The 21,011-nt window shown below is 48.4% G+C and overlaps 6 protein-coding genes across 6 annotated transcripts; 3 read left to right on the forward strand and 3 right to left on the reverse strand.

The window, feature by feature from the left end:
* Positions 1-520: 520 nt before the first annotated feature.
* VTN77DRAFT_2826 (uncharacterized protein) lies at positions 521-1,720 on the forward strand (the record flags this gene model as incomplete). The annotated part of the gene is made up of 1 exon (XM_069418708.1): positions 521-1,720. One exon carries the CDS (start codon positions 521-523, stop codon positions 1,718-1,720), a length of 1,200 nt encoding a protein of 399 aa, XP_069282307.1.
* Positions 1,721-2,346: 626 nt separating this feature from the next.
* On the reverse strand, positions 2,347-3,183 carry VTN77DRAFT_2827 (uncharacterized protein; the record flags this gene model as incomplete). Its single annotated transcript, XM_069418709.1, has 3 exons — positions 2,347-2,544; positions 2,600-2,913; positions 2,973-3,183. 3 exons carry the CDS (start codon positions 3,181-3,183, stop codon positions 2,347-2,349), a joined length of 723 nt encoding a protein of 240 aa, XP_069282308.1.
* Positions 3,184-4,733: 1,550 nt separating this feature from the next.
* Positions 4,734-5,655, forward strand: VTN77DRAFT_2828 (uncharacterized protein; the record flags this gene model as incomplete). The annotated part of the gene is made up of 2 exons (XM_069418710.1): positions 4,734-5,193; positions 5,270-5,655. 2 exons carry the CDS (start codon positions 4,734-4,736, stop codon positions 5,653-5,655), a joined length of 846 nt encoding a protein of 281 aa, XP_069282309.1.
* Positions 5,656-10,741: 5,086 nt separating this feature from the next.
* On the reverse strand, positions 10,742-11,242 carry VTN77DRAFT_2829 (uncharacterized protein; the record flags this gene model as incomplete). The annotated part of the gene is made up of 1 exon (XM_069418711.1): positions 10,742-11,242. One exon carries the CDS (start codon positions 11,240-11,242, stop codon positions 10,742-10,744), a length of 501 nt encoding a protein of 166 aa, XP_069282310.1.
* A 2,434-nt stretch (positions 11,243-13,676) lies between these two features.
* On the reverse strand, positions 13,677-14,407 carry VTN77DRAFT_2830 (uncharacterized protein; the record flags this gene model as incomplete). The annotated part of the gene is made up of 3 exons (XM_069418713.1): positions 13,677-13,752; positions 13,817-14,343; positions 14,396-14,407. 3 exons carry the CDS (start codon positions 14,405-14,407, stop codon positions 13,677-13,679), a joined length of 615 nt encoding a protein of 204 aa, XP_069282311.1.
* A 1,720-nt stretch (positions 14,408-16,127) lies between these two features.
* VTN77DRAFT_2831 (uncharacterized protein) lies at positions 16,128-17,798 on the forward strand (the record flags this gene model as incomplete). Its single annotated transcript, XM_069418714.1, has 5 exons — positions 16,128-16,242; positions 16,299-16,809; positions 16,857-16,980; positions 17,043-17,083; positions 17,132-17,798. 5 exons carry the CDS (start codon positions 16,128-16,130, stop codon positions 17,796-17,798), a joined length of 1,458 nt encoding a protein of 485 aa, XP_069282312.1.
* Positions 17,799-21,011: the final 3,213 nt, after the last annotated feature.

Consider the following 21,011-nt stretch of genomic DNA (forward strand, 5'->3'; position numbering starts at 1 on the left):
ATCTATTGGCCCTCCTGTCATATTATTATTTCATTGTCCATCTGCGATAGCATGTTTACTTGAACTGGTTCCAGATAGTAAGATCATCCTCCTAGCATTGCACCTCCTTCAATGTCCTAATTAGCCACTCTCCTCTCTCTGCAACGACGACTCTAATTTCTAAAACTTAGAAGGGTCAGCCTCTTTGACAGCGTGGTTATTCTTGTTGCGTCCACCTCGCATAAAAACAAAATCATCCGTTTTGCATGTCGTGTAGGGCTGATTCAATCTGCAATAATTAAACCGCGGAGTCACCCATCCCCACACGGCTAATCGATATGGCTGATCAATTGCCCCACTGATAGTTATTCATTCCTATTATCAGATCGCGTGATACTCTGAACAGTAGCTGTAGTAGTATATCTATATATTTTATCTGATTGTGTAGTGGAGTTCATGGATAAATGATTGTAGGCTGGATGTCATGTTGCTTTTGCAGTGATTCTCATTAATTTCATTGAATCCTGCCTAATCTAATCAGATGACGTCTCTCCCGCTTCCCCCCGGGGTCACCTCCCGCCAAGTCGACCTGACATCCACCTCGTCCGGTCTGAACTTCCACATCCTTGAGGCCGGCTACACACCCGCTCGCGACCGGCCACTGATCGTCCTGCTGCACGGCTTCCCTGAACTGGGCTTCTCGTGGCGCAATGTGCTGCCACTTCTGGCAGACGCAGGCTTCTACGCCGTCGCGCCCGATCAGCGCGGGTTTGGCCGCACCACGGGGTGGGACACGCGCGGTTTTGACGAGGTCGATCTGTCGACCTACTCGCTGACGCAGCTCGTGCGCGATATCGTTGTGCTTGTCTATGCCCTTGGTTACCGGACGGTGCGGTGCGTGGTCGGCCATGATGCTGGCGCTGTCACTGCCGCGCTGTGTGCGCTCATCCGCCCTGATCTCTTCCAGAGCGTCGTCCTCATCAGCCATCCCTTTAACGGGACGCCTTCTCTTCCATTCAACGTGGCCAACGATCCGGCTGCATGGAACAAGAAGGATTCCGGAGGAGCAGAGTCCGCAGCAGCCACCGATGTCCACGAACAACTAGCCGCGCTGGGCCGGAAGCACTACAAATGGTACTACTCGACAGCCTCAGCGAGCGCCGACATGACTGCTCCGCCGCAGGGTCTGCACGAGTTCCTGCGGGGGTATTTCCACCTGAAGAGCGCGTGCTGGGCGGGCAATGACCCGCATCCACTCCGGGGCTGGACGGCATCGGAGCTCGCGCAGCTGCCCTACTACTACATTATGCCCCTGAACGCGACGATGCCTGAGGCAGTCGCCCTCGAGATGGCGCGCGAGAGCGAGACAGCCAAGCAGCTCTCGCACTCGTGGCTACCAGACACCGACCTAGCCGTGTACGTGTCCGAGTACGCGCGCACAACCTTCCAGGGCGGACTGAACTGGTACCGCGTCCGCACGGCAGAAGGCGGCCGACTAACGCGAGATTTCGACCTCTTCGCGGGACAGAAACTGCATCCACCCTGCGCGTTTATCGCGGGCCAGAAGGATTGGGGAACGTACCAGGAGCCCGGGGCGATTGAGAAGATGGTCGAGGGGGTTGTGTGCGACGATTTTCGGTTCCTGAAGGTTGTGGAGGATGCTGGGCATTGGATTCCGCAGGAGAAGCCGGAGGAGGTTGTTGAGGGGATTTTGCAGCTTGTGCGGAGTTTAGACAAGTAGTCAGGTGAAGTATATATATAGAAACGAAGAAAAATGCCAAGCAGGTTTTAAAACCAAGTACAAGAGTTTGGAATTGATTGAAACATGGATTTGAGTTCGGGTTCACAAGAGTCTGAGTTCTCATTTCCACGCTGTCCCATTGGATTATAATATAGACGATATCATCTGTCACTGTTATCTCATATCTTATTTCTTGTCTTGCGCGCCTGCGCACATAGCATTTAGACTGGTGGCAGAAATGTATGTACGTACATTCCTCCGTAGCGGCCGGGGAGTAATAGTGAAAGAAAATCAAAAAGTCCATATCTTCCATCCTCCATTCGCCAGAAATACCAATTACAACAAAAAAAAAGATGCCTGAAAAAAGGTAGATAGTCAAAAAAGATAGATTTCCCAAAGATGAAAGACCAGACGAAAGGTAATCCGTTTAACGCCAAACTGCACTCGCCAGTAAAGAAGGATGAGGAGAGGAGGGCCTCCTGTTCGTCAAAACTGAAAGTGACAGTGAAATGATGATTCCGTATGTGGGTATTATCTCGCTGAATTCGACAGGGGTATATATTTCAACGTGTACAAGAAGACGGATAGGATAGGTAGGCGATGATTGAATCTGCAGAGCAAGGCTCCTACAGGAAACCAAACAGGCCCATCAGAAGGAGTGGGAAGAATGCCAGACCGGTCAGCATCGACGGTCGCAGGACCGGAGCGGCAGACAACGACGCCGTGGTGTAGACGTCCGCGAAGGAGATGTCGGACGAGTTGAAGCAGTTCTCTGGCGTCACCTCTTCGCAATCTTCCGGTTCGGCGAATTCAATGTCGACGCACTGTATCGTAGCAGCGATTAGCAAATATCACTAGCAAAGGACATGACAGGCTTACATTATATAAGGCCGCCCCATGGACGGCTGTTTCAATCACCTGGATGGTGGCATGATCGCCCACGTTGACCGTAATGTTGGCCGGCAAGGGCACCTGGGGCAGACAGAACGTCCCTGGATAGGGATTCGCCGACGGTCCGATAATCTGGAATGGCGCGAGCATCGGGTGGCTCATGTTCGGCGGCACCGTGCCCAGACCGAGATTGAAGTAGAAAAAGGCCGTCTTGTGGCCTTGGAACCAGCCCGGCTGGACGGCAATTGCTCCTCCTTGCACCGGCCATTTGGTTCGGTTCGTCGACGTAGGCATTCCTCCGCCTGATGCGTTTGAATATTAGTGACAGGCAGGCACCAAGCGAATGCAAGATCAAACATACATGGATACATCCACTGCATTCCATAGGGGTAGACCAGGGAACCGTTGACGTAGGCTGCCCCCAGGCCGTCTGCATCCTCGACAGTTCCATTCGTGTGAAGATTGTTTCCTCTGTAACCTGGATAGACGATGACGGTGTGTGCATTAACGGATCCGATCCAGGATAACACTGCCACCACCAGAACCGTCCATCTCGATATCGTAAGCTTCATTTTGTATGCAATATGCTTGTATAGCAAGAAAATGGTTGAACTTTGCTAGAGCTCCAGCTCCGTAGTTTGCGGGTGAACACCTATCTAGTCGACTTCCAATGACGCTCACAACGATATCTTGGAAAAATTCGAGAAAGTCGGCCGCAGCATTCACAAAGACATCTCGACGAACTCCATATCGCGGGCCTGGCCGACTTTTGAGGGGAACAAGCAGCCCTGGTTGTGCATCGCCTTTGGCGGCGGGGACTGGAGACTGGCATCCGACTCCGATGTGACAGACCAGGATGGTCCACAGTCACTCTCAACTGGACTGTAACTTGATCGCCATGTTGACAGCCGATTCGATCACGGTCAGCATGGATGTGGCGCCAGGAATTGCCGGCAATAGACCCAACGTGATTTGCCCGCAGCAATCATCCTGCAGAGAACAGAAATCGAGAGAGCACACATTTATTGCAGTGCAGGTCGTCCACCAACGGGAGATCAGATCTGCGCGCGCTAAAAGGGCAATCTGCAAGGTCATCACTCCAATGCTGGGATCAGATCCCGTTCTAGCGTCTGATTTGCTGCGTCCAAGCGCCCAAGCCAGCACTAAAACAGTGCCTAGCAGCAGCCCTAGGTAAGCTTCGTCCGAGTCGCCCCGCAGTCACAGACAGACTGCAGCCCCAGTCCAGCGTCGGCGCTTACAGAAGGATTCTGGCTGGGCGATTGTCTTCGGGGGACAGTGACGGCTGAAAAGCAAGATTTCTCGGCGGCAGCATTCTGTAGAACGCCGACGGTGAACTGCATGGACATGTCTACCGCCAATTTATCGCACCTGTTCAGCTTTCTGTCTGGAAGACTTTTGAAGCTGGTGATTTCTTTAGAGACATGAGATCGAGATTCGAGCAAGAGCAGGAGGGGCTGTCTTATCGGTATCGCCAAGTGAATCCGAGGGAAGCGGTGATCACGTGAAGTTCACCATCGCTGTACTGCAGGTCTGCGATCGCATATGGATCAAAGAAGCATCATGAATAATATTGTTGCTGGTGATGTATTTAAGATACTGCCTAGCTACTTTTGTTGCAACAGCAGTCATCCCAATCAGCACTTGGTATGGTCAACACTTACATATTAGGTAAGGTTCCTCACTTGATAAGGAAAGAATCACGTGGGGTTCAGTTCAATACTTTTACATATTGCAATGCATCTGGCAACAAAATTGATTGAAAAGGAAAAGAAAACAAAAAATAATAGGGATGAAGAAACAGATTTATAGAATAGCTTTCCTGTCTTTACAGCTCGCTGGGAGTCATTTTTATACTGTAGAGCGCAATGCTCGAGTACCTCTTACCCCGATGAGACCTCATTGGTCCTTACCCGCAAAGCTTTTTTACTGCCCACCAATCGTCCAATTTTTGATAAATCCAACCACTACAGCAATAGCACAAAATGAATTAGTATGGCATTGGCCAATTACCATTGAATTTATTGTCAATAACATTATTATTTTTATTGCAATGCTTCTCAGGAGCAGATACCATATCTCTTAATCAACAGTCGCAGCCACCATGCCCCACACAGCGCGCAAGTATAGAAACGGCCCTGCGCACAACAAGCGTGTGGAAATTACCGATGAGAGTGGCTGGACCCACGTCACGAGTACCAGTCTAGCAACCTCTTCAAGAAGAGGAAGAAAAGGATTCAATGCCATCCGTCGGGATGGTGGTGGTGATGGTGATGGTGATGATGAATTGCGCCTGCGTCCCGCCGAGGCACCCCCGCGGCTAAGCCTGGCAGAATTGAAGAGACAATATGAAGCGCACAGCAATCAATGGAAAAGCTCACTGACTTGGGAGCGTCTCCAGAGAGCTCTGCAGAGTCAGGTTAGAGCAGTCGCCAAGAGCCTGGAGAACGTCATCTGCATCGGCCTGGGAAGTCCCAGTGGCTTCGTCCGCGGGGGGTGGGTGGACCGCAGAAGTGTGGCCCTGTATCAGCTTGCGGCGTTGGTGTCAGTTTTGGATCTTCTTGGTTTGTATCCTCCTTTCTTTCTTCCTTGGTCTTTTTCTTCCTTTTTTTTTCCTGTCGTCGATCTAACTCCGTCTAGCTCAGCCAGACATTGGCACTCATATCAAAAATGTGTACGCTCAAGACCCTGTCTTCAACGAGTTTGATAAGCAGCTTCTCCAGTCTCTGGGGATCACGGTGGTTGAACACCCCACCGCATTCAACCTAGTCAATGAACATAGCTTTTTATACTGTCCTGGGGCAGAAAGGACGCATCTCGAGCACCTTTTACTTTCAGCGCCGGCTCTCGTCTTTGGCGGACCCTTGGAAAGTGTGGTCTCTTTGGATAGTGACTCTGATGATGACGATGTTGTGTTGGCGACCTTTGTCCGGACCCGGAGGTCTTTGCAACTGCCGCAGTTTGAGCCGAATATTCACGCTTTTTGGAATATGCGTCTGTACTGGAAGGAGGGGGAAGTTGAATAGGACGTTCCCGAGCTATTTAAGGGAAGAGGAAAGGAGTCATCCCATCAGTCGGACTTGCTGGCCCTGGCCCTGGCGCCTCACAGTCATAGATTGTTACCAACGGAATATACAGCGAGACCCGATTTGAGGGCAAAACATGTGCATGTATAACTCACGTTCAACGGCTGACTACGTTATACCTCCCTCCTTTCTTCTAGACGAACAACAACAGCCATCGAATGGGCTTCTAATCAGTCACTCTACCTACTCTGGTACCACCTTTATATAGTGTGTCTCTCAAAACAGATCCTCTTCACTGAAATGATTGATGACAATCATGATATTCAGACCAGACGCGGGATCAAGTCCCCGAGTTTAGCAAGAGGTAGTAATATATTTATATCTATCTGTCAGCGCCTGGGAGTCCTGAAGCAAGCACGTACCCGAAACAAATGAAGGAGATGGAAACTGGTCGACCACTATGGTTTTTGGAATAAGAATCAGCCTGCTCTCATGTTATACTACTAGGAGCACTAGTTCTAGTCGGGGTTCAGTCATTTTATTATTTCTGTCGACACTATCTACAGGTGTGCAAAGTACCTAGCAGAAGATAGCCATCTTCACTTCATTTAACTGTGATCAATTAATTATTGTTACACCGATTTATTGACACTGGATATAACCTCGCCCAGCGTAGTATGTATGTATGTATGTACGTACGTACGCATGCTTGGGTCGAGGCATACCACGAGACGGCAAGGGGAGCTACGTACTGCTTTTCGGACACCTTGACTAAAACATGTAGTCTTCGCAGAGACTACAAAGACTGCGGCTCACCAAACTGGCAACAGCCATGGTTTTCCCCGCCTCTCATATCCATCCCCCTCAGACCGCACACCCGCACACGCACACGATCATCCTGCTTCACGGCCGCGGGAGCGACGGCCCCGAGTTCGCCGACGAGCTTTTCTCCTCTGCGACTTCGAACGGCCAAAATCTCCCATCGCAGCTGCCCAGCTGACGCTGGGTGTTTCCGACCGCCCGCACGCGGCGCGATCCCAGGTTCCAGGACGTCATCCAGCCCGCCTGGTTCGATGCGTACTCGCTGACGGACATCCACAAGCGACAGGAAGAGCAAGTCGACGGATTGAGGGAGTCGGTGCTGCTTGTTCTCGATGTCATCGAGAGTGAAGTCGAGCGGCTCGATGTTAGAGCGGAGGGTCTTTCTCGGAGGTATCAGTCAAGGAATGGCAACGGCTTTGTGGACGTTGCTGTGCTCTCCTGCTCGATTGGGGAAGGAGAGATTGGGAGGGATCCTCGCGTTTTGTGGGTGGTTGCCGTTCGCGAAGCAGATCGAGGCGATTATTACGGCAGCCAGCGGCGACGAATCTCCCACTCCGCCCGCAGGCGTCTTGGTATCGAGATTCCTTGAGACTATCGGCTTGCCGTCAGAGGTGAAGGAGGTCGAGGTTGAATCGGTGCTGTCGACGCCCGTGTTCTTGAGCCACGGGACGGACGATGGCTGGGTCGACGTTGCCCTGGGTCGTCAGGCACATCGGATCTTGACGCAGATCGGGATGCGGCCAGAGTGAAGGGAGTATCGCTGTGCGGAGGGAGACGGCCATTGGATCAAGGAACCTGAGGGGTTTGATGATATTGTCCAGTTTCTGGAGAAGCATGTGGAGGAGAAGGAATAAAATAAGATGTCACTGTCACTGGACTGCTTCAGCATCGATAGACGGCCTTCTCTCTCTCTCTCTTTTTTTTTTTCTATGGCAGCTCTAGGATATGGCCCAGGTATACGGCATGCCAATCCCAGAATTTCTGGATAAGATCAATAGCCAGAGTTATAATATCGGTATAAATTTTTCCTTTAATTTTATCTATATAGTAATCATCTAGCATGAGCTCATTACTTAGGTATTATTCCTATCCTACTTATAATAATCTTTACTTAATAGGTATGGATATATCTTCTATAGAAGTTCTAGATAGTAAGTTATAATATACGAAATATAATAAATAAGGGGTATTGAGTTATAAAATAAAATAAAAAGTAGCTAATTAATTAGGATAACTATAGTAGTTACCTATTAGGAGGGGGAGACTCGGGAGAGTAAGTACTCTATGGAAAGTAGTATCAAATAATGCCTTTTCTTTTCTTTTTCTTCCAGACGATAAATGTAAATAAATAAATCACACCACCTACCCAAATAGGCAACATTATTATATTGTATTGTATCAGCATAAACTGAGATGAAGGTAGAAGTTTGACCACAATTTTGTCCAAGCAGACGGTCTAGATATTCAGGTTCTGGGGCATTCCGAATAATCCCTCATTTGTGGCTAATAATTGGCCTTTGGCCGTCATATGATCTGAAACCAATTTAACGAGGCGAACTTGACGGGGCAAAGATGTTTGTTCATCTTCGACTTCTACATATAGAAAAGACAGGAGGGTAGGATCGTCATCATCAAACAGTGAGGGATTATTGCTCGCTTATTATTATGTGTGACTCACGAACATTAGTCGAAATTTCAGTCGGATACGAGCGTTAAATTTTTGGCTTGCAGGTAACAAACAACATTCACTTTAGCTCGAACCGTTAGCCAGTTAGGAACACGAACTACCTTACCTGCCCATGATCATGGCTGTTATTTCCGAGTAGCGCCGAGGAGGGGGACTACTGTACAGATCCCTGGTAATAAGACACAACGCTAGAAAGCCTCACCCTTCTAGCGCGCTTCTAGCCAGGGCGTTTTGATGCCAAAGTTCGTTTGCTCCAAACTTTCCAATAATCGTAGGCGATACGAACGATCGGCAAGGCGCATCTGAATACCCTCAATTCTCCGTCAGGCAACGAACGGGTCGAGGCACAAACACTGACTTTTTTTCTGTTCCGGCTGAGAATGATGCCGCATTCGCAAAGAAACGCGCGATTTTTTTTTGCACAGGGAGACTCTGCCTCTCGTTTTTAGCCCCATGTCTTCAATTCGGTTCCCAACTACCGACCTAGGTAGGTAGTAGGTATGCAGAACTACCGGACCTGCATGGCGCAGCCGTCTTTGGATCCACATCGAATTCCCTATCCATGTCAATTAATTTATCGTCGACTGAATATTAATGGTCAATTACTGCCCGTTCAGATGCGCCTCATCTTGAAGATAATACCATTATTTGTCCTGGCTATTGTTCCTACGAAGAAATATCCCTCAACATACCTGGAGAGTTAGGCTAGATGACAGGGGTGTTTTTTTTTATTTATTATGTTTTCTACACGCTGGCCAGCCAACCAAAATCGGGAGAAAGAAAGACTGTGTTAGTCGATTTAGCAAACACAAAGGCAGGATATGGAGAGAGAGGCTATGTTTCAAACAAACAGAAGATTCCGTTTCAGCGGGCTTGTTTCAGAAATCAGCCATAGCAACTATGAATAGCAAGGATGGAATTGAAACCGGCTCCAGAGGGCCGTTCTGATGGAATTGAGTCCTGATTTTTATGCTTGTGCATGGGTTGCCATACTCGATACTCTGTACGGAGTACCAACGGATTGCACTCACAATAAAACAAGTGTTTGTGAGATGTGAAGACTCGTTAGCGCAGATCTGGATGTAGTCCGTAGTCTCAGAGGATGACTTGCATGTGGACTGAATAATGCTTACATAATTAATAGACGAGCATGACTCGTGTGTCGTGCGGCGATCGGGTTTTCAGGGTCCTTGACTCCGTCGTTAGTGACTTCTCCGTACACAGCCTCAGCTGGACCGGTCGATCAGGTCCCAATCCCAGTCCCATAGCCATGGGCGATCATCTTCGATTCTGTTCCCCAGGGACAAACTAACTGACAAGGGTGCGGTGAATCATCAAGGAACCAACAGTTCAAAACTTCAAGATCGACGACAGACCCTGGGCAACAAGCTTTCAGTTTCAGCTACTAACTCCAACGACAAGCACCCCAACAACGCCTGGCAAACAAATCACGTTCATGCTATTTGCGCATTTGCAACATGAGGAATCCCATCTCAATGTTTCTAAAAAGAACAGCCGTTAGCGAAGTGTGTGCTTTTTTTTTCCGGGAAGTCCTGTGCTAACCCCTGGACTGATCTGCGAGTCGCTGAAACGGGCAGTCTGGCTCATGTGACGAACACCAAACAACAGCAAACAACAAGCAAACACCTTCCAATCGTGACGAGTATTAAGTACTCCGTACAGACACTGGACCCTCGAAATGACTACGGAGTATACTTCCCCGGGGCACCGCAAAGAACCGCCCGCAGCGATGAATCGTCCGACCCGTTGCCCGCGGGGCTCACGAGGGATCCGCCTGCGAGTGAGGTCCCGCGCAGCTGCCTTGGAAGGCAACCGGCAGGCCGTACAGTACAGTACATCACGGCGAGCTTATCGATAATGACTTACTTACTTGCTAACTGCGACCGGAGGTATTATTTCGTAAACCCAATTCAGTCAGTTATCGAGTGGGTCGTCTGTCCAAGGCACCCTCGAAGGCTCGAAGTCAAAGATCGCCTTGAGAGAGATCAAAAACAGTCTGGACTCATGAAACAATTCCTATTTGATCTGAAGAAATTGAATAAAAAAAGATTTATTCGAGGGACTAACTAATGATACATGACCGATAGATCCCTGGATTGAAAACAGAACAGAACCAACGAAACAATACGTAACGAAACGAAACAAAACATCAGACTGATGGATGAATGGATGTAACACGCGCCTGCGCTGATGCGTTCCCGAAATGTCTATCATCTGCGAAAAGAAAGGTTCCAATTCCCAAGCAAGCAAGCAACATCATTATTCCCTGGATCAAAGGAACAGCAGAAAAAACACCCTATGACGCAGAAATCGGAAACCCCCCAATCTATAACAATGCCGGTCAAATCCAAACCCTAACCAAGATGAATTGAATTGATTGAATAATATTTGCCAAGACATCATGACTCCGTGCACTTGCGTAACCTGCAAAGTCATCAGCATTGACTCAGGCAAACAAATCGCTGAGATATGGCCGTTTGAGGTACATGAGACAGAGAGTGAGTACTAACCCATTGCTCTTCAAAAATTCATATTCAGATTGCGAGTCGACTTGCGTCAAGCTGGGATGCAGTCGTCGCAGGCAACGTGATGGCAAATCACGCAGACGACTTGGTGGTTGTAGACCTTTGGTCCATCATGGCACTGGCAGCAGATGTACATGTAGGTTTTTGGGCTGCAGGTCACGATTCCTCCGCGGTGCCGTCGCTGGAAGCCAGCACCAGCTTGAGGCATATGGCGCATGTCTTGACATGCAGCAAGAGATGGCCGGCGTAGAGCAAGAGATTGAGAGGCGGGTGCTGCAGCCAAGGACAGACCGCGGTCTGATGGAGAGAAAGTCGTGTCCTCCACGGTAGGATCGAAGATGATGGTAGGCACGCCCGGGTATGGAGACGTGCCTTCATCGTCCCCACCGAACGAGTTCTTTGGATACGCCATCTGGACGGGGCAGGTGGTACAGCGAGGTCTCTGACAGGCGGTGCAGGCGGCGTCGATCAAGATGTTTTGAGGGCCGTAGTGGCACTGGCAGCAGTACCAGACTTGAACAGGCTCCGGCATGAACGATTGACAAAGAAGAGATATTGTTGGTGTTGGTATTGTTGCTTGAGATGAGATGATGAAGTCTTCAGATAATTCTTGTTTCAGGTAGCTGATGAAGACGAAACGAAGAGCAACAGGAGGGGGGGGAGCACGTTTATAAGCTCATCTTCAGAGCAGAGAAGAGAATAGACAACAGTTATTGAGAATAGCTACCGCTCCATTGACATGCTAAGGACAACAGGCAACGAGCCTATTGTAGCGTGGCTGTTCAAAGACGAAGCATCCAATCCGATGCAGTTGAAACTCGTCAGGGCAGAGGGGAAAAAGAGGGTAAGGGCAACGAGGGATGAGGCAGACATGATCTGATCCAGGATCCATTTTTTTCTTTTCTTTGAAGGCAAACATCCAGCAAGCCAGACAAGTCAGTCAAGCCAATGACAGCTAGAGAATTCAGCTGCGAAACAAAGAAAGTAAGCAAAATTCAGACGAAAGAGGAAAAAAGCACCAGGGACAGAATTCTGCCTGAGAAGGAAGTAAGTAAGTAGGTAAGAGGTATGTACTAGGTAAGTTTGCCTAATTTCTAAAAAAGCGCGGATTCTATGCCCTAGCGAAGCCCCCCGCCCTCTCTCGCCCCTCCGCCGGTTCCCTTCGTAGCTCCGCCCAGGTACGTTCTTGGTCAATCAGGTTGGAAAGAAAGCCAGCGGGCAAAGAAAAGAGGAAGGAGGATGAATCATTCTGATTCCTTTTTTCTAACAGGGCAGTGGAGTAAGATAGGGCAAGTCGAGTCATACATGTATGTAGTCATTCCGCTAGTCAGTACGGAGTACTAGTGGTACAATATGACAATCGAGTGTATGCAGCGGCAGGGGATAGCGGGAAATAACATTGGTCAGTTTGTACTGTCGGTAACTATTTCGTAGGAAAATCAGAAAATCTGTCCTTTTTTGTTTTTGCCCTGCTAGGAAGGAATTAACTAATTTAGGTATGTAATAAATACATAGAATGTAACTGGCGTACTCCGTACTGTAGGTAATAAATTAGCCCTAGACGGGGCCCCAGCGAGTGCCTACTTGCCTGCTCGGTACTTACCGCCTACCGGCGGAGAGCCCCGCGGGCACAAGGCACATGGGCAGAGGGCAAACAGGGCACAGAGGCTTAGACGTGCCCGGCTCAAAAGTAGAAAGTACTGGACATTACATTTGCTGTAACTACTCATGTTGCCCTGATGTTGAGTGATTATTCTTGATTGTCGGGCTACCAAAGGAGTAAGTATTATTTTCTACCCGTGCTGTGCAGGTGCAGCTTCATCTGTAATTCTCCGAGTAAGACCACCTATCAGAATGAGTAAGCTGTCTTCTTCATCGAAGACTCACTGACTCTACTGCGCCTTTGCATGGAGTATGTACATGTATCGGGGTTATTGTGCCGGCAGTTACTCATCCATGCACATCGAATTTAGTGAGGCTCTTTGCGGCCCCTACCCTGCAGGATAACCACATCACAGCCAATAATGACTGAATGAAAAATAATAGCTGATGACTGGACGGCAGACAGCAACAGCCCCTGTCTGTTTTTTATCTCAAGACGAGCTCGGAATATCATTTAGGTACCGCTGCGCAAGGCAACTGCCGAGCTATCTTTGCACTGCCATGAAAAAAAGATGCCTGGAAATCCAGACTAACTAACTATCTCATTGCGACAATTGGCAAAAAAAATCCCCACCGGTTCTTGTTGTTCAGTTCCTGACTGATCTTCAGGTGAGTACCGAGCACCGGCTGTTGGCTGGTGCCCAGGAGAAGAGGCTCTGCTGCCTGCGGTAGTTAGCGTCGATCATCTTCACATGACTGGCATGCCTCAGGTTAGTCATAATATTACAGTACCGTAACAGGAGATGCATAGTAGGGCAACGCCGTAATTTTGTTGTTGGTCGTGAAGAGATGAGATGACAATATCAGGGACCTTTTTCCCCAGCTCCACCTTAGGCATGCAGATTTTTTTTTATATGGGCTTTACTACTAAGTTATTATATTTAGTATGCCATTATAATATAGGTGAAAAGGTATAAACGAGTGATATTGCTGGAGCCTTGTGTATCGTTCCTTGTTTAGTAGTACCAAGCAATTAAAAAAAGATTGTAGAATTGGTCTGTAATCTAGTATAAGTTGTATTGAGCTGTGCCCTGAATAGAACTACTAAAACCTGCCGAAAGAGGAGAAAAGTGGAATAAAAAAAGATACACAAGAGAAAAAAAAAGAGAAAAAAAAAGAGAAAAAAAAAGAGAAAAAAAAAAGAGAAAAAAAAAGAGAAAAAAAAAGAGAAAAAAAAAGAGAAAAAAAAAGAGAAAAAAAAAAGAGAAAAAAAAAGAGAAAAAAAAAAGAGAAGAAAAAGAGAAAAAAAGAAGAGAAAAAAGAGCAGAAAAGAACAGAAAAGCAAAAAGGAAACTCCAGTAAATTCACAAGAACAAACAAACAGAAACCTTGCTATCACCTCGCCTGCCACTGACACTCATTGCACTGCTTATGCTGGCACTGAACACATTGTGTCATCAGAGCTTGGTATGGTCCAGAAGAGCATGGACAGCTGCAGCAATACCAGACGTCTGACCGCGCGGCAAATTGGTTTTGCTGTGCATTCTGCTGGAAAATATACTGTTGTAGACCGGCAGCATTTGCCGCATTTTGACCCGCAAATGGAGGCTGGTTGTCCTCGTGAGGAGCGAAAGGCTGGCCGTTATTATAAGGAGCAAGAGTCAGATCGTCATTACGGGGATCGAAAGTCTGATCATTGTAAGGAGCGAAAGGTTGATGTTGTTGTTGTCCTTGAAAAGCTCCTTGCTGTTGTGGGAGGAACGCCTCGTGTTGATTGCCGTTTCCATGCTGCTGTCTGTGGTGTCCATACCCCTGTTGTACCGAGCTCTGGCGTTCTTCGAGCTGACGGTACCACTCTTGACGATATAGCACATCCCGCGGGGAAGGATACTGAACCATGGTATGCAGGCTCGGCCGCGCGTTGTTCTCCGCGCGTGGAAACGGGAAATATACAGGAGATGCTGTTCTGGTCATGCCAGTCTTAAGACGGCGTCCATCATCAGATTCCTGGTAGCCGCTGCGATAATAACCCTGCTCCCATTAGAAAAAGCAAAAAGATCCAGTCAAGTTAAACAGCAAGTACCTGGTTGGACATTTTGTAAGTGACAAGATTTCGTGTGGATTGAAATAGAGAAGGTAGAGAAAGCAAGTAACTAGGTACCAACGTAGCTCTGGTACAAATAACTGGAAGAAAGACAGTAAAAGATAAGACCGATAGGAATACTCACATCGCGAAAGTAATCTTAAATATACAAGAGAAGAAAGAAAAGATACAGGCTTGGAGCAGTTGCCTTCAAAATCCTTATCCTCTAAGCCACCGAGCAAAACAGGGTGATGAGGTTGCCACGAACTGGTGAAGAGCTGGCGAAACGCAACTGTGGACGCGGTGGAAAGAATAGGGATCCGGCGGGCGACAGTGCCCTTTGACGGGCGAGGAGACGGAGATGACGCTCCAATTGAGGAGCATTCTGGGAGACTGCTCACACCGTTCACCAGTGAAAATAGGACAGCAGTCATATTTCCAAAGGGCAAAGGACGTCCAGCCCGGGTTACGGGTTGGGGTGAGCAGGTGCCCCCGCAGTGGACTCTGAGCACCCTGGACACCATGCTCGAAATCCCTTTCAAGCTCGCCGATGTAATCATGTCGAAACACCGAGTGGGTAGAATAGCAGTAATCATCGTCAATAGGAGTGCGAAGCGTTAGACAGTACCATTCGGGGACGAAAATGGGAGCCGAATGAGAGACGAGGGGTCCGGCGGTGATGCCCGGTCATCGCGACGGGTCAAACTCGAGCAAGGCAGATTCGGCGGTGAAGTTCGCCCAAACCGGAAGCAGGGCGCATTTGTTGAATCTCCCACACACGAGATAATGGAAACAGTCTTGCGGGCTCTGGAAGAGAATGGACTGATCCATGATTGGTTAGGTGCCTTTCCGAGTGCGTGATATATGTACAAGCAAACCAAACGGAAAGAGAAATCAGAAGAACGGATAAGACAAAAGGCAGCGAAGTAAAGAATGGAGTAAAAGAAAACGCCAGGGAGGCCAAAAAAGGGGAGATAAGAGAAAGGGCCCAGATCAAAGATAGAGGAGGACTAGGATCCTTCTTAAATATATAGGTATTAGAACTCTTTGACATCCCACCTCGTCTTCAGCCGCGGGGTACGGCGGCTCTTATAAACTCGCAGCCTTGTACGGCATAATGTTCATGCGCATAATTATTCCCCTTCTCATTCGACTGTCTCGTAGATAGCCTAGTTGAGTGCATATTTCAAATTACGCTCATGGTTTATGTAACTTACCCCGCAGCTGGACATTCTGAACAGGGTAACAGGAGGTCCTGGGAAGCCACGGCTGATCGAAAGACCAAAAATAAAAGAGGATAGCCGAATAGCTAAATCTCCATGGCTATATCGTAAACAAACGCAAAACATTAATTGAGGTATAGCCTTCAATCCCCGGTTGTGATGAGGAGGTTGATTTAGACAGGACGACTTACTGTATTAGGCAGGTGGCCATCAACAGTTTCGAAATTCAGCTATGCCTGTTCTGGATTCCAATCACGTGACTCGACATTGACTCTCATCCCAATCAGGAATGACGACGGCGCGAGCTTGTTAGGTAATCAACTTACCTGCACCTGGCATGGATCGTCATGCCAGTGTCCTGTGCGGTAGGCAGGCATCCCAGTTCTGCAATGATGGCTCTCTCCAAAAGTCCGTGGACAGTCTGGCACTGAAGTTACATCAGCCGGATTCTATCACGCGACGGACAGTACATTGCAGATGCCGATGCGGATCGCTTCGGCCCCGCTCAGATGGCTGTCCTATGCGACGAGAAAGCCGCAAATCGAGCTGTCTCCAAGGTGATACCCGTGCTGCTGTTGGGGATAATAGTCTATGCAAGCTATGCTGTGACAAAGCCTTTATGCAGTGAGTGCCTTTTTCGCTCCCTACGTCGCTGAGATATCTTGCTAACCGTCCGAAAGTTGACTATCTAATCCATCCTTCACCGAGCTACCACCGGAGCCCTAGAGTTGGCGCCGGCGCCGTTATCATTGCCTTGTACTATGTCCTGCTTTGCATCATCCTCGCGACATACCTCCGCCTTTACCACAAAGTCATCTTCAACCCGGATTACTTACCTCGCGGGCAGTGCGAATCGGACCAGAATGAAGCGGGAGGATCAGATGGCCGTCGAAAGTCTCGGAGGACACAGACACGGAGGACACAGACAGGAAGGCCGCGTGATGACCAAAGAGAGAAGAATGATCTGAACTCGTCGGCGGATGTCGAAGGCGCAAGAGATCAAATCGGCGGAAAGGCATTCCCCTTGGATCCAGCTGGCCTGGAGAGCTTCTATATGAAGGAGGTTTTTGTCTGTCAAGAAGATGGGAGGCCTCCGTACTGCTCCAAGTGCTGTCAGTTCAAAACCGATCGGGCGCACCACTGCCGTGAGGTGGATCGATGCGTACGCAGAATGGATCATTTTTGTCCTTGGTTCGACACTCGCGCGCAGATGGTCGAATATGGCTGACTGTATTCAGGGTCGGGGGCGTCGTCTCCGAATCGTCACATAAGTTCTTCATTCAATACGTTTTCTACACTGCAATATTCTGCGGTTTTAATATCATCGTGCTCGCGATATTTACTGCTGAGCTTCGACGGGAGGTGTGTGCAATCGCAAGTTTTGTATGATGTGCTCGTCTGACCTAAATTAAAATCGTGTTCAGGCCGGCCGTGTGAATGCACATTGGCTTGTCACGTTGGGGCTGTAAGTGGATGAGCAAATTGGTTTGAGTCTCCATGCTGATTGAAATAGGGGCTGTTTATTCTTTATTTTTTCTGCGGGAATGACAGGGACTTCGCTTCATCTTGCCGGAACCAACACCACGACGATTGAGAACATTACTCGTAAGACCAAAGTCTGGACTTTGGCTATCCGCATCAACCGTCCCAAAGATGCGGGACAACAGCGTGAAACCGAGTGGGCTCAAGTATTTCGAACAATAACCTATCCCTCTCGGCCGAGCCTTGACTCCTCCGACCAAGATTTCAAGCCAGAAGAGGACAGCCGCGTTTTCGCGATCCTCCAGACCCAACCAGGAGAAAATCCATTTGACCTCGGCAGTCCGCTCAAGAACCTCCAACAGGTCATGGGCTACACGGTGTGGGACTGGCTTCTCCCACTCAAGCCCAGTCCGTGTGTCGACCACAGCAGTCCTGAAAGTACCTATGCGATGGGGCCTGTTGTGCAGCGATTGAAGCACGAAGCTGGTCTGACGAATTCAGCTGAAACGTCCGAGAATCGGAAATCTGATCGTCGCCATCATCGCCACCATCGTCGTCATCATCGTAATCACCATCGTAGCCGATCTCACCATCATCCCAGGGAGTCTGATGCGTCGGCTCGATCAGGACCATCGGAGCATGACGATCAGCCTCAGCAGCCTGCAAGGCCCGATCGGGAAGATGACTCCAATCAGTAGAACCATCGAATGAGAGAAGAAAAGGAAAATAGGTTCTTAATTAATCTAAAGATGACAGGATATACGTCCCAGTTCTAGCGATGACGATCTTTGGACATATAATAATAATAGTAATAATTCTTCCATTTTATAGAGCATTTTCAGTCCTACACTATGCATGCTCTCAACAGTCTAGCATACATTATGCCATCTTTGTATAAGAGGTCTAGGAAATCATAATTCTGTATTGACCCCATAGCTTTAACCATCTGATATCACCCTAGAGCGCTAACCCCCAAGGAAAAAAAAACCTCTTAAAACCTTCGAGAACCCACCATACACATACTAGGTATAGAGAAAAGGGAGGGAGGTATTAACCCCCTTCTCTCCCTATGCACATTGCATATATTAGATTACAACCCCCCTTCCCCCCCTGCTGTGGTCATGCCAGCCACGGGATTCAAGCCAACAAGCAGTTTTTATAGTCCTGAGTAGGGCCCCAATCCGCTATGTAGAGGACTCTTCGTGCCCCGAGCGGCCATGGTGGTTACCACTCGACCACCGCCGGGACGATCTTTGGTCATTTATGTAATGTACTGTACATACATACGCATCACTCATTGATTGAACAATGCCTTCAGCATCACAATTAGGTAGGCTGGAAACAAAGTACGGCGCTTGGTGTTAATGGATTGATTGATTGGATTGAATTGGATCTTACGGACGGAATGTTTTACTTGCATTGGCACTGGCTCCAAAGTTGGAAACATGTCCCTATTCCTATTTCAACTAGATAGACAGTGCAAAAAAAAAAAAGAAAAAGGATAGATTGATCGAATTGACATTAAATGCGGACTTTATATGTGACCGAAATATCTAAACTAGGTAGGTAGGTAGGTAGGTAGATAGGTAGATAGGTACTCGTGCGTGTACTCTTCCATTTGGGGAATATAGGTAATGTCAGGCAAAGCGAGGTAAACAAACATGAATTAATGAATGAATGAACATAGGTAGGTACTATTCTTACAAGCAAAAGTAAAAGAAGATATCACAACAGGGAATTCAGAATAAAGACGAAAATGGGCAATGATTCCGGCGAAGGAATACAATAAGAAGAACAAAAAAAAAAGACGGACAATGAATGCAAAAGCCATAACAACACACAACACAGAGGTAGTAGCAAACACACATCGAGAAGGGAAACAGGAGTCTTAAAAAAAGGTGGATCTAAAAGTACACAAGGGGAATGATATATAGGGAAGAAAGAACAGAACAGTTCTCAGTGACAAAAGAGTAAATGGGCAAAAGTCAGGGCATTCTGTCGTCCATGTCACCAAGAAAGCAGGCAGACAGGCAGGAAGGAAGGAAACAAGGACGAGAGTTGTCTTGTCTTGTCTCCTCCCTTTTTCTGTCGACCTGCTCTGCCTGCCGCGGTCAAAAGACAGTCCCTCTCATTGCAACAATTTCTCTCGATGAATTGCACTGAGCAAGAAACAGTTCACCACCCAATGCCAGCGCATGACTATCTTGGCGATTGATGCAGTGGATGAAGAGGTCGAAACAGTGGCAATGGTCAAGTGGATGACAGCCCATCGATCAGATTACATAGTGACACTAAGCGGGCTGGCAATAGTTGCAGAACCTGTGACCGCATTGAAAGCACATCTCTGGGCAGTGGGCAGGGTTGTTGAGCGCGCTGCACTGGCAGCAGTACCAGAAGACTGTCGCAAATGCTCTAGCGAAGGGAGGATGTTGATCGCCAACGGCAACAGCGCAGTGCGCATCTGATGTGGCAGAGCTGCTGCAGCCGAAGCAGTGATGGTGTGACTGAGACATCTGAGATACCTGGTGGACGGCCATTTTTCTTGTTTTGTTCTTTTGATGGAATCAAGCGAGAGATTCAAAGAGGATTGAATGTACCACAGAAAGGTTGTAGGAAGATCCCAAGAGTTGCTTCTTCGAAGGACTGCGATGCTTCTCAATGAATTCAACAGACGAGTGCAGCGATGCTCGATTTATATACTCCATATCATATAATACATTTTCCGGTCACAGCGACCGGTGATGGTACATAAAGAGGCAAGTCACTATGTATCGACATCCACGGTTTCATAACGGGAGAAATGGTGGAGACATTGCGGGGTGAAAATCCCTTGGGATATGGGCGACACCCTGGGTAGCAAGTGCCCAAGACAGTGAACACACAGTGATTCCTGGAACTATTAGCAACAGTCCCAAATGGGGCCCAAACAAGACAAGAGATGGAAGTAACGATATGCTAAAACACAGTATATCGTTCCCGGAGACTAGGATGACTGTCACGGAGAATGCCGTGAACTGAAGGCAGCCCTAGTCGACTCAGGACCTCGGTCCTGAACTCGGGCGGTTCACCCAGAGAACCGGAAACACATCTCAACGCCTAAGATTGAAAAAACATTGAGGTAGAAAAGTGAAGCGCGAATGTGGCTCCCGAAAACTGTGGCAGTGCTGACGACTCCCGGGTCAAGATCGATCACCGGGGTTGAAGGTTAGAATGTACCTGGCAACAACAATATCAGTCGAGGGAATTGCAGGAGAATGTAAACCAGCAAAGCAGCGTCAAATACCCGGTGATGGGTGTAGGCGGGAGTTTGGATAGAGGCGTCTCCTGTTACCCGCCTGGGGAGCAACATTTTCCTGCAGACCAGCACACACGAGTCAATGCCGAGGTATCAATTTAAATTTGGATTAGAAACTGATGAGCATTCTGTGCATTTCCCTCGCTAAGACGGAATTAGGAGAAAGATTGATAAGTGCAGAAATGACGTATCAACCAGGCACTTGCCAACCTTGCACTCTGCTGCCGGTGGTCTCACGGAAACTAAGGTAGGTTCATATTGGCATGTCCGGCGCAATGGAAGGAATACCAGCACCTTGGGCACTGTGCCCAGCTCCCTGTCCAAAGGTATCTGGGCACACATCCTGATTGGGACACCGACGGGAGGGTTCGTACAGCACGGCAAACCTGTGTACATGTACTCTGCACTAGACAATGAACCGCCCCGGTAAGACCGGCCGATCAGTTCTTGCCGAACAGGAGCGGTGAGGGGCTTATGCGAGACATAGTAAAAGGACCTTTCCATTGGTATATGCTTATTGCCCAAAGTTTCTCAAGGAATATCATGTGCTGCGCCACGTGCCCGGGTTTGAGGCTCCTGGACGGACGCATGTCATCACTAGACCAGGGCAATCTGA

The sequence above is a fragment of the Rasamsonia byssochlamydoides genome (genome assembly GCF_041956645.1).
Source record: "Rasamsonia byssochlamydoides strain NRRL 3658 unplaced genomic scaffold VTN77scaffold_2, whole genome shotgun sequence".
NCBI lineage: Eukaryota > Fungi > Ascomycota > Eurotiomycetes > Eurotiales > Trichocomaceae > Rasamsonia > Rasamsonia byssochlamydoides.